Source organism: Macaca thibetana, chromosome 16 (genome assembly GCF_024542745.1).
Source record: "Macaca thibetana thibetana isolate TM-01 chromosome 16, ASM2454274v1, whole genome shotgun sequence".
Taxonomy (NCBI): Eukaryota; Metazoa; Chordata; class Mammalia; order Primates; family Cercopithecidae; genus Macaca; species Macaca thibetana.
Genome location: NC_065593.1, coordinates 47,648,750 through 47,661,646, shown reverse-complemented (window position 1 = coordinate 47,661,646; position 12,897 = coordinate 47,648,750). Strand labels below are relative to the sequence as shown.

The window sequence follows — 12,897 nt, the reverse complement described above, 5'->3', positions numbered from 1 at the left end:
AGTACTTTTAATTGAGGAAAAGATTATTTCTATCGCAGAAGTCAATACCTGGGCAAATTATATATGAAGTGCGAGAATAAAAGAAAGACTTCTTTTTAGACTTGCAAGATCTCATTTATCCACCATGCAGCCTTTCTCAGGAAGCTGCTAGAAAATGTGCTCCATCAAAGTAATGAAATAAATTATGAAAACATAAAGACATAGGACCCAAGCAACAGGGACTACAACATAAGAGGGAGGCAAGAGGAATATTAGATCCTAAGATGTACAGTTGGCCTTAAGAGCAACTAGTCCAGATTGAAACAGGTAAGAAGACTCTAGGAAGGATTTCTTGAAAAAGATGAAATTAATAAAATATTTAATGTTGCAGGGCGCAGTGGCTCACACCTGTAATCCCAGTACTTTGGGAGGCTGAGGCATGTAGATAACGAGGTCAGGAGTTTGAGACCAGCCTGGCCGATATGGTGAAATCCCATCTATACTAAAAATACAAAAAAATTAGCCAGGCATGGTGGCGAATGCCTGTAGTCCCACCTACTGGGGAGGCTAAGGCAGAAGAATTGCTTGAACCTAGGAGGCAGGGGTTGCAGTGAGCCAAGATCACGCCACTGCACCCCAGCCTGGGCGACAGAGTGAAACTCCTTCTCCAAAAAAAAAATTTAATGTTTTGAATGCACAGAGAGGAAATTACATAACCCACAGTTCCATAAGCAAATGAGCAAATTAAGACACTTCACTTCAGAAAAAAAAAAAAATTATGCAGGAAAGAAAAAATATTCATAATGTACTCTATAACTCAGCCGTCAACAGCATTTTCCAAGTTATAACAATGTAAATAGAGAATTTGATTAAATTAAAGTGTTAATTTAAGTATGTTAAAGGAATTTATCCCAGGAATGTGAAGTTGGTTTAATATTTGAAAATCAATAAGACCAGGCATGGTACCTCATGCCTGTAATGCCAGAACTTTGGGAGGTCAGGGAGGGTGGATCACCTGAAGTCAAGAGTCCAGGCTGGCTAACATGGTGAAACCCTGTCTCTACTAAAAATGCAAAAATTAGTGGGGTATGGTGGTGCGCACCTGTAGTCTCAGCTACTCGGGAGGCTGAGACAGGAGAGTCACTTGAACTTGGGAGGCGGAGGCTGCAGTGGCCACTATGGAGTCACTACACTCCAGCCTGGGCAAAAGAACAAGACTCCATTTCAAAAAAAAAAAAAAAAAAAAAAAATCAATTAATATGTCATATCAACAAAATAAAGAACAAATATCACATGATCATCTCAATAGACACAAAAAAGCATTTGACAAAATCTGACACCCCTTTATACTCTTTTAACCTCAAAGCCTTGCTTGTACTGTTCTGTTTCCCTAGAATGCTGTTCCTCACCACACTTCTCCATCTGGCTAACTCTAAAAAAATCCCAACTTTTTTTTTTTTTTTGAGATCATAAGGTGGATCATAAGGTCAGGAGTTCGAGACCAGCCTGGCCAATATGGTGAAACCCTATCTCTACTAAAAATACAAAATTAGCCGGGCATGGTGGCACATGCCTGAAATCCCAGCTACTCAGGAGGCTGAGGCAGGAGAATTGCTTGAACCCAGGAGGCGGAAGTTGCGGTGAGCCAAGATTGCGCCATTGCACTCCAGTCTGGGCAACAAGAGCAAAACTCCATCTCAAACACAAACAAACAAACAAAATCAAATATATGATTAAAAAAGGATTCAACACACTCCAAAGTCAACTCCCTAACTGATGTTACCAATAAACCCAGGGATGCTAAGGATCAGAAGGCCCGCCAGGCGCAGTGGCTAATGCCTGCAATCCCAGCACTTTGGGAGGCCGAGGCGGGCAGATCACGAGGTCAGGAGATCGAGACCATCCTGGCTAACACAGTGAAACCCTGTCTCTACTAAAAATAAAAAATAAAAAATAAAAATTAGCCGGGCGTGGTGGCAGGCACCTGTAGTCCCAGCTACTCGGGAGGCTAAGGCAGGAGAATGGTGTGAACCTGGGAGACGGAGCTTGCAGTAAGCTGAGATCGCGCCACTGCACTCCAGCCTGGGCGACAGAGCAAGACTCCGTCTCAAAAAAAAAAAAAAAAAAAGATCAGAAGGCCATATTATTCTGCATTAAATACAGACTCTACTACAAAGAAGAAAATACCATCATGTTATTAAGAGAGTGATACCCAATCCAATTAACCCAAAAAGATCTCTTTGGGATAAAGTAGCAACAAGAAATTGTTATTCTAATACCAAGTCCCAACTGTGTCAGACACCTACGACATTTGCGATGCCACAGTCTTCTTCATTCGTTCAGTTCTCTGTATCAGTCCCTCCTTTAAAAGAGATGATATGCGTGCATCACCCTCAGGAGGAATATAGGCATCAAATATACCAGCTGTAATAAGGGAACAAAAAAATTAAGAAAGCGTTGAAAGATTGAGAAAAACTCATAAAATTGAAGTAATGTACAATTGGAAAGGATTGTGGATATGAAGTAGACTAATGAAACAGACTTCCATGTAGAGAGAACTATGTTACACTAGAAAAAAAACAGAACAAGGCTGGGCGCGGTGGCTCATGCCTGTAATCCCAGCACTTTGGGAGGCTGAGGTGGGCAGATCACAAGGTCAGGAGTTCAAGACCAGCCTGGCCAAGATGGTGAAACCCCTTCTCTACTAAAAATACAAAAACTAGCCAGGTACGGTGGCAGGTGCCTATAATCCCAGCTACTTGGAAGGCTGAGGTAGGAGAATCACCTGAACCTGGGGGGCAGAGGTTGCAGTGAGCTGAGATTGTGCCACTGGGTGACAGAATAAGACTCTGTCTCAAAAAAACAAAAACAAAAACAAAAACAAAAAACACAACAAAAAAAGCCAGAAAGATTTAAGTCTTCTCTCAGAGCCTCAGCTTCTACTTCCACAAAATGGGGAAATTTCACTCTTGCCTTCTACAGACAGTGTGAAAGTAAGTTTAAAGAACAACTTCATGATATACAGTGTATTTAAGGCTAATCATTATTGAAGTTGAACTGACTTCATGCTTAATTAAATATCATCAATCATAGTCTAAGTCATCCCAAGTTCCAGAAGATCTCTGACAGAAGGATCCCAGGTCAGGGTCCCAGAAATACCTCACCTGTACAGGCCAGATGTATGGGATGGTCCAATTTTTCTGGAGGAATAACCAATCCTGCTTTCCGGGCATGTTCCATAAACTCTTTTTCTGTTTTAAATTTAGGTTGATAAACAGGAGGTGTGAAACGTTTTTTAGTTCTTACTGGAACTATAGCTGAGGACTGAGTCACCAAAACTGGCTGGAAGGTAAAGGAAAGGTTAGGAACCTAGAAAAAACATCTACTATCTTTTACAAACTCTAAGCAAAGCGCTATAGAAAGGGCATATCCAAAGAATGCTTCAGGAACAATTATAAAACAATGAAAAATTGCATTAGGACCTTAATACTTATGGGTGTCTCTAAATAGAAGACAGTTGGCAACCTTTATTAACATCACATTTACTAAAGGCTTTCCTTTAGAACTTTCCACAGTACAGGACTATGCTAACTCTACGGATACTGAGTTGATTAAAGCAAGTTTCAAAGAACTGATGGTGATAGGGAAACACCAACCCAATACTGAAATGAGCAGAATACTATTCTTTATTACTTTATTTTTATTTTTTGAGACAGATCGCTAGCCTGGAGTGCAGTTGCACGATCACGGCTCACTGCAGCCTTGGCCTCCTGGGCTCTAGCTATCCTCTCACCGCAGCCTCCCAAGTAGCTGGGACTACAGGAGTGCGCCATCGCACTCGACTAATTTAAACATTTTTGTAGAGACGGGTTCTTACTATGTTGCCCAGTCTCATTTCGAACTCCCGGGCTCAAGCCATCCTTCTGCTTCGGACTTCCAAGTGCTGGGATTACAAGTGTGAACCACCGCGCCTGGCCCTGAATGCTATTCTTAAACCATAAGCAAAGTCCTCTTGTAGGCATCTGCTCCATATTTACTCGAGATATTTTGCTCATCCTATCGGGAGTCTCACTGGTAAACTTTATTCTGTCGTTTTAGCACCCAACTGACCAATAAACCCTTGAAAGACCAGGGAGCCTTTTCTCTCTGATCATGACAGGGGCAGTGACAATATGGGACGCCCTCATTTTCGGCTAGTCTTCAACGTAGTTCATTTATAAGAATCGAAGATTGCCGGGCGCGGTGGCTCAAGCCTGTAATCCCAGCACTTTGGGAGGCCGAGACGGGCGGATCACGAGGTCAGGAGATCGAGACCATCCTGGCTAACACGGTGAAACCCCGTCTCTACTAAAAAATACAAAAAAAACTAGCCGGGCGAGGTGGCGGGCGCTTGTAGTCCCAGCTACTCGGGAGGCTGAGGCAGGAGAATGGCGTAAACCCGGGAGGCGGAGCTTGCAGTGAGCTGAGGTCCGGCCACTGCACTCCAGCCTGGGTGACAGAGCGAGACTCCGTCGCAAAAAAAAAAAAAAAAAAAAAAAATCGAAGATTACGAAGTCCACCTTCCAACCCATTACTTGTCTCCCCTTTAACATCTCCTCGCCAGACAGACCCAAATCAGTCCGGAAAAACTTAATCCCCGTTAATTCACTCGCTCTCACGGCCTTGTCTAGGCTCTGCCCATTCGACCACTGAGCTCAGTAGCTGGGTCCTGTCCACCTCAGCCTCTTCCACGGCCTAGGTATGACTCGTATTGTCCCAGCTCACCAAGAACAATTGCACAGAAAGTATTTCCCTCGACTCTGTCCTCCTTTTCTAGCCCCTAGGGTCCTATCGACCCCGTCCCTACCCACCTGCCGAGACCACCAGCCCAAAACCCTCGATAAACGAGACAACCCTTGAGGTATGGGGGCTGCCATCTTGTTCCCGCAAAGGCCGCCGGGAAGGGAGCTGCGAGTGAAGAGCGTCGGGTACGAGAGAAGCCGCATAGGGTGGAGCTAGCACAGGAGTGGAATTTTCCAGGGAGCGCGCCCTCCGCCGAAATGTGAGCAGCGAGGACGCGCACGTGCTCGCGGGAGTGGGGGAGGGTGGAGAAGGGAGGGTGGAGTACGGCCGGGCGTGCGCAGGGAGACGGCGTTGGGCGTAGGGTGGAGCGCACGGTTGTCACGCGCCAGCAACAGAGCGCTGGAACGCGAGCTGCGCCTGCGCGCGAGGCTTTCTGGCTGCCGGGGAATAGGCATTTCTGTATGCTTGGCACATTGCTGTTTATACCATTCTTTAAAAAAGGAAAGGGAGGCCAGGAGCGGTAGCTCACACCTGTAATCCCAGCACTTTGGGAGGCCGAGGCGGGTGGATCACCTGAAGTCAGGAGTTCCAGACCAGCCTGGCCAACATGGCGAAACCCCGTCTCTACTAAAATTACAAAAATTAGCCAGATGTGGTGGCACGCGCCTGTAGTCCCAGCTGCTCGTGAGACTGAGGCAGGAGAATCGCTTGAACCCAGGTGGCAGAGGTTGCAGTGAGCCAAGATCGCGCCACTGACTCCAGCCACAGCTAGACTCCGTCTCAAAAAAAAAAAAAGATAGGCCGGGCCTGGTGGCTCAAGCCTGTAATCCCAGCACTTTGGGAGGCCGAGATGGGCGGATCACGAGGTCAGGAGATCGAGACCATCCTGGCTAACACGGTGAAACCCCGTCTCTACTAAGAAATACAAAAACTAGCCGGGCGAGGTGGCAGCGCCTGTAGTCCCAGCTACTCGGGAGGCTGAGGCCGGAGAATGGCGTGAACCCGGGAGGCGGAGCTTGCAGTGAGCTGAGATCCGGCCACTGCACTCCAGCCTGGGCTACAGAGTAAGACTCCGTCTCAAAAAAAAAAAAAAAAGAAAAAGAAAAAGAAAAATTAGCTGGGCTTGGTGGCGGGCGGCTGTAGTCCGAGCTACTTGGGAGGCTAAGGCAGGAGAATCCCTCGAACACAGGAGGCAGAGGCTGCAGTGATCCGAGATCGCGCCACTGCACTCCAGCCTGGGTGACAGAGAAAAACTTTATCTCAAAAAACAACAACAACAAAAAATGACTGCTATGTTTACTAAAGTAGAAGACACGTGAATTGACAAAAACATTTGTGATTTGTCATTTCGGAAAAGAGTCACAGAGCAATTACGTAATTTACTTAAGATTAGATAGATAATAACTGGCACAACTGAGATTCGAATCTAAGCAGTCTAATTCCAGAACCCATGCAGGTAACTGCTACGTGCTGCTTCACGTTCAGTTAAAGGATTCGTGATGTTGGGATCATCCTGGTAAATTCAGTAGTGTAAACGTTGCTGAAAGGCAGACACTTTCCACAACTTAACCGTTGGTTATTATTCTGCCAATTAGAGCTTACAGAGCTCTTATCTACAATATTTTGCGATAAGTTGGGAGCTACAGGCTGTACATACAAGAAATTTCAGGCTGAAGTAGAATTGCTACAAAGCAAAGTGCTGGGGACCATCAGAGGAACTGAAGATTGCTTTTGGGTTTGGAGATCATGTGGTGGTGGTCGTGGTGGTGTTGTTTTGGAGATGGAGTCTCGCTCTCTCACCCAGGCTGGAGCGCAGTGGCACAATCTCGGCTCACTGCAACCTCCGCCTCCCAGGTTCAAGTGATTCTCCTGCCTCGGCCTCCAGAGTAACTGGGATTACAGGTGCATGCCGCCATGCCCGGCTAATTTTTCCTATTTTGGTAGAGACGAGGTTTCACCGTGTTGTCCAGGCTGGTCTCAAACTCCTGAGTTTAGGCAACCTGCCGACCTCAGCCTCCCAAAGTGCAGGGATTACAGGCATGTTTTAAAGCTTGACTTCTCCGTTATATTGTACATTCTTCCATGGTAAGAATTTCCCTACAAGTTCTAGCCACAGTATTGAACCTATAGCACAACACATTAATAGTGACATGAAATTAGGTGCTGTATGTGTGTGTTGAAGAGTATGTGGGGCCGTGTGGGGTGGCTCATGCTTGTAATCCCAGCATTTCAAGAGGCGGAAGTGGGTTAGATCCCTTGAGCCCAGGAGTTTGAGACCAGCCTGCCCAACATGGCAAAACCCCATCTCCACAAAAAATTAAAAAATTAGCTGGGCATGGTGGCCCCAGCTACTGGGGAGGCTGAGGTGGGAGGATGGCTTAAGCCCAGGAGGTGGAGGTTGCAGTGAGCCAAGATCCCACCACTGCACTCCAGCCTGGGCAACAGAGCCATTCAGTGCCTACAGAAGCATAGGGAAACAAGACAAAAATAGAATATATAAGCATTTAAATAAGCTATATCTGATTATTTAACAGACTCCTGTCCATCTACTCTAATCCCTAGAAAATAAAACATTAATTTTTTTTTTTTTTTTGAGACACAGTTTTGCTCTTGTTGCCCAGGATGGAGCACAGTAGCACAATCTAGGCTCACTGCAACCTCCGTCTCTTGGGTTCAAGCGATTCTGCTGCCTCAGCCTCCCAAGTAACTGGGATTAGAGACGCCCACCACCATGCCTGGCTAATTTTTGTATTTTTAGTAGAGATGGGGGGTTTCACCATGTTGGCCAGGATGATCTCAAACTCCTGACGTCAGGTGATCTGCACGCCTCGGCCTCTCAAAGTGCTGGGATTACAGGGGTGAGCCACCATGCCCGGCCAAAACATGAGTTATTTTTACTGGTATTCCCCACCAAAGTGAGGAAACCTTACTCCATGGATGAGAGGTTGTTTTGTTTTTTTTTTTTTTTTCCTTTTTAGATGGAGTTTCACTTTTATCATCCAGGCGGGAGTGCAATAGCTCGATCTCAGCTCACTGTGACCTCTGCCCTCTGGGTTCAAGTGATTCTCCTGCCTCAGTCTCCCTAGTAGCTGGGATTACAGGCACCTGCCACTATGCCCATCTAATTTTTGTATTTTTAGTAGAGACGGGGTTTCACCACGTCGCCAGGCTGGTCTCGAACTCCTGACCTCAGGTGATCCACCTGCCTCAGCCTCCCAAAGTGCTGGGATTACAGGTGTGAGCCCCCGTGCCTGGCCGAGATTATTGATTAATGCAGAGCATTAATATAACTTATCTTAGATTACTTGCTCCACCATTGAGTTTTATGTTAGCCTCACACAGTAACCAACACATCCCAGATCATCTCTGCCCACCCTCTGATCAGTTTCTCAGTTAATACAAACTTGTTCCATATCAGCCTGGATGAAATAATAATAGGGGAGTCAATATTATTTAATTGCTAAGAGATGAGCTATAAGTGAGTTTTGTTGTTGCTTGATTAGCTACTGTTTTGGTAAATTCATATCTTCCTACCTCATCAGCTTCATGGAAAATTGGGAGCTGGGGGCTTGGGGGGACAGTGGCTCACGCCTGTAATCCCAACACTTTGGGAGGCCGAGGCAGGCAGATCACCTGAGGTCAGGAGCTCGAGACCAACCTGACCAACATGGAGAAACCCAGTCTCTACTAAAGATACAAAAATTTAGCTGGGCATGGTGGCGGGCACCTGTAATCCCAGCTCCTCGGGAGGCTGAGGCAGGAGATTTGCTTGAACCCAGGAGGTAGAGGTTGCGGTGAGCCGAGATCATGCCATTACACTCACAAGAGCAAAACTCTGTCTAAAAAAAAAAAAAAGAAAAGAAAAGAAAAAGAAAGAAAAGGAAATTGGGAGTTGTCTGCTAGAGAAGTAACACCAAAAGGATATTTCTTTTTTTTTTTTTTTTTTGAGATGAAGTTTCACTCTGTTGCTCAGGCTGGAGTACAGTGGGATGATCTCAGCTCACTGCAGCATCGGCCTCCCAGGTTCAAGTGATTCTCCTACCTCAGCCTCCCAAGTAGCTGGGATTACAGGTGCCCGCCACCAAGCCTGGCTAATTTTCTCTATTTTTAGTAAAGATGGGGTTTCACTATGTTGGTCAGGCTGGTCTCGAACTCCTGACCTCAAGTGATCCACCTGCCCTGTCTTCCTAAAGTTCTGGGATTACAGGCGTGAGCCACCGTGCCCAACCAAAAAGGGTATTTCTTAATCCTACAATCTTGGTAGTTCACATTTCAGAAAAAGCAAGATAAAAAGATCTTGTCATGATGATGGGAGCAAGAGAAGAGAACTCATTGTCCAAGTAGAGGAAGGAATCGATTGTTAGGGGCTCAGTCTTGCAAAGAACAGTCTTGCACATAGTAGACACTTAAATATTTATTTATACAATAAGTAGATGCGAAGAATCCCAGTTAAAATACGATGAGACAGAAGGAAAAGTTGATTTCCTGTTTTTCCCAGTAAAGCGGGTTACTGGAATCCCTTGTTGTCCTACTGAAATTTCTAAATGGAGCCCAAAGAGGGCTGGGTGTGGTGGCTCACGCCTCTAATCCCAGCACTTTTGGAGGCTGAGGCAGGCGGATTGCTTGAGGCCAGGAGTTTGAGACCAGCCTAGCCAACATGGTGAAACCCCATCTCTACTAAAATTACAAAAATTAGCCAGGCGTGGTGGCATGAACCTGTAGTCCCAGCTTCTTGGGAGGCTGAGGCATGAGAATCGTTTGAACCCGGGAGACAGAGGCTGCAGTGAGCCAAGATTGTGCCACTGCATTCCAGCCTGGGTGACAGAGTGAGACTCTATCTCAAAAAATAAATAAGTAAAATAAACGGAGCCCAAAGAGGATGAGACTCTCCCCATGTAAGCAGTGGAGCACATACTTACATCACTTACATTTTTTCCCCTCCCAGTGGCAGATGACATCAGAGATTGAAATTTACGAAATTTTGCATAGTAACCTACTTTCTAGGAGAAGCACAGCTGATTTGAACCAGGAAAATTCTTCTGGAGAATTGGGAAGGATCCAATTCTAAACAATATGATACTTGAATTTAAGCAAGTACTAGGCTTGCCATGTGTTTACACTGAACTTCCCTTCCCTAAAGTTAGACTATGGACAGCAAAATAAGTGAATTGTCCGAAATAAGGTGGCGTAGAAGAAACAAGGATCCTGACTTCTTGAGAAATATTCTCAACTGAGCTTTAGTTAGTTAATTAGTTAGCTAGAGATGGGGTCTCACTTTGTCAGCCAGGCTGGGGTGTCGTGGTACCATCATAGCTCACTGCCACCTCAAATTCCTGGGCTCAAGGGATCCTCTTGCTTCAGTCTCCCTAGTAGCTGGGACTACAAGAACATGCCACCATATCCAGCTTTTTTTTTTTTTTTAATTGTAGAGACAAGGTCTTGCCATTTTGCCCAGGCTGTTCTCAAACTCCTGGGCTCAAGCAATCCTCCCCACTCAGTATCCCAAAGTGTGATACTGGCGTGAGCCCACATGCTCGGCTTCAACTGATCTTTAGCTAGCAATATTAGTAGAGCTTGTTTGTCACTCGAGTTGACTGTATATGGCTTTCACATAGTGAAAGTGGTTAAGAATGCTATAGTGCCTGAGTTTACATCTTAGCTTCACCTTTTTTCCTCTCCTATAGAAAGGGGGTTATTGGCCGGACGCGGTGGCTCATGCCTGTAATCCCAGCACTTTGGGAGGCGGAGGCGGGCAGATCACGAGGTCAAGAGGTTGAGACTATCCTGGCCAAGGGTTTAGTTGAAACCCTGTCTCTACTAAAAATACAAAAATTAGCTGGGCATGGTGGCACATTCCTGTAGTCCCAGCTACTCAGGAGGCTGAGGCAGGAGAATCGCTTAAACCTGGGAGGTGGAGGTTGCAGTGAGCGGAGATCGCACCATTGCACTCCAGCTTGGGCGACAGAGTGAGACTCCGTCTCAAAAAAAAAAAGAAAAAAAATGCTGGGCACGGTGGCTCACACCTGTAATCCCAACACTTTGGGAGGCTGAAACGGGCAGATCACAAGGTCCAGAGTTCAAGAACAGCCTGGCCAACATGGTGAAACCCCATCTCTACTAAGAATACAAAAATTAGCCAGGTGTGGTGGTGCGTGCTTGTAGTCCCAGCTACTTGGGAGACTGATGCAGGAGAATCCCTTGAACCCAGGAGGCAGAGGTTGCAGTGAGCTGAGATCGCACCATTGTACTCCAGTCTGGGCGACCAAGCAAGACTCCGTCTCAAAGAAAAAAAAATAAGGGCCGGGCGCGGTGGCTCAAGCCTGTAATCCCAGCACTTTGGGAGGCCGAGACGGGCGGATCACAAGGTCAGGAGATCGAGACCATCCTGGCTAACACGGCGAAACCCCGTCTCTACTAAAAACACAAAAAATTAGCCGGGCGAGGTGGCGGCGCCTGTGGTCCCAGCTACTCGGGAGGCTGAGGCAGGAGAATGGCGGGAACCCGGGAGGCGGAGCTTGCAGTGAGCTGAGATCTGGCCACTGCACTCCAGCCTGGGCGACAGAGCAAGACTCCGTCTCAAAAAAAAAAAAAAAAAAAAAGAAAAAAAAATAAGAAGAAAGGAATTGGGTTAAGTAGAATCTAAGTAGAATCGTTATTAACTCATAAAATGAATTCATATATGGTCCCATTCTGGTTAGTTATAATTACTGCTTCCAAGTCCCATCATAGCCCTGAAAAGGATATAAGGAGCCTAGCAGAAACGGGTACGTGTAACTGCTCTTTGTTCTGGACACAGGTAGCATCTCTGCCGCCAGAGTCCACCCCAGTGTAGTGTGCCTAAAGCAAGAGAGTTCCTGCTGGATGAATGAACAAGAAGTCCACAGGAGGCCCTCAATGTTAGCTCTCTTCCCCTAGAGAGCACTTCTTGCCTTTGTTGAAGCTAAGGCCACTGAAATGCAGGTAGCTTGCAAGCCCAAAAGTCATTCCTTATTCCTGTGCTGCAGGTCTTTCTTCTCTTAGCTGCTGTTCTTTCCCATCTATCCTTCCAGTCACCCCTGCTGCTGGAGACAAAACCTTTTCCTTTACCTCTTTCTGCTTGTCCTAGATTCCTTATTCTAAAGACAGGTTTCAGAAGAGATGTTGCTTGCTCACCTTGGCTGAGCCAGAAAAGAAGCGCATGCATCCCATTGCTCAAGCTAGGTCTAGAATTAATCCCTCACCTCTTCTTGCTCCACTTTCACCCCAGATGGCTAAATCAAGCAATAATCCTAAAAGGGAATTTCAGGCTATTTTCAACTCCCCGCATCCCCCACCTCCCACACCATGTTTAGGGAGTAGAGAGCAAAGCCCTTGGATCAGAGTAATCTGTTTCTAACCCACTTCCATTCCTAGGGATTACCGCTCCAGGGGGAGGGAGACAGAAATAAACCTAACAATTTAGTGCTAGAAACTTGGGGAAGAAGCTCCAGGAGTGCCCTTGGAGGGCTGTAGGCATGGGGTTCCAGTAGCCTGGGAACTTCTTTTCCTATGCTGGAGTACCCTGTAAAAGGATCCACAAACTTGAAAAGCAATGCCTAGTGTGGCAAGAATAGACACTCTATAAATGTGCCTATTGGATGAAAGAATGAAAAATGTATGGATTGTGGGCAGATGAAGGCAGAAACAATTTCCTGGTTATACCTACAACCTTTATGTCCTTGTATGCACACCAATTTATGGCTAAAATCAGTCAACCAACAAATAAGGAAGCGTGATATAGTGGAAAGACCTCGGGATTGGGAGACAGGAGATATGGATTCTAGTACCACCATTGCCAACATTGATTTTCCCTTTGGCCTTTGGCAAATCACTTTGCCCAAAGTCACTTTGTTCTCTGATTACTAATTTTCTCCATTAAAAAAAAAAAAGTCTCAGCCAGGCACGGTGGCTCACGCCTGTAATCCTAGCACTTTGGGAGGCTGAGGCGGGTGGATCACAAGGTCAGGAGTTTGAGACCAGCCTGGCAAAGATGGTGAAACCCGGCCGGGCGCGGTGGCTCAAGCCTGTAATCCCAGCACTTTGGGAGGCCGAGACGGGCGGATCACAAGGTCAGGAAATCGAGACCATCCTGGCTAACACGGCGAAACCCCGTCTCTA

General features: G+C 46.3%; 1 protein-coding gene across 1 annotated transcript in view; it reads right to left on the bottom strand.

Moving 5' to 3' along the window:
* The window catches only part of MRPL45 (mitochondrial ribosomal protein L45), a 390,432-nt gene that overhangs the window by 22,821 nt on the left and 354,714 nt on the right, over positions 1 to 12,897 (bottom strand). The window contains exons 2-4 of the mRNA XM_050762841.1: positions 4,830 to 4,906; positions 3,144 to 3,321; positions 2,286 to 2,403 (exon numbers count right to left, since the gene is read on the bottom strand). Coding sequence (XP_050618798.1) covers positions 2,286 to 2,403; positions 3,144 to 3,321; positions 4,830 to 4,895 — 362 coding nt within the window. The 5' untranslated portion in view covers positions 4,896 to 4,906. The remainder of the gene's footprint in view (positions 1 to 2,285; positions 2,404 to 3,143; positions 3,322 to 4,829; positions 4,907 to 12,897) is intronic.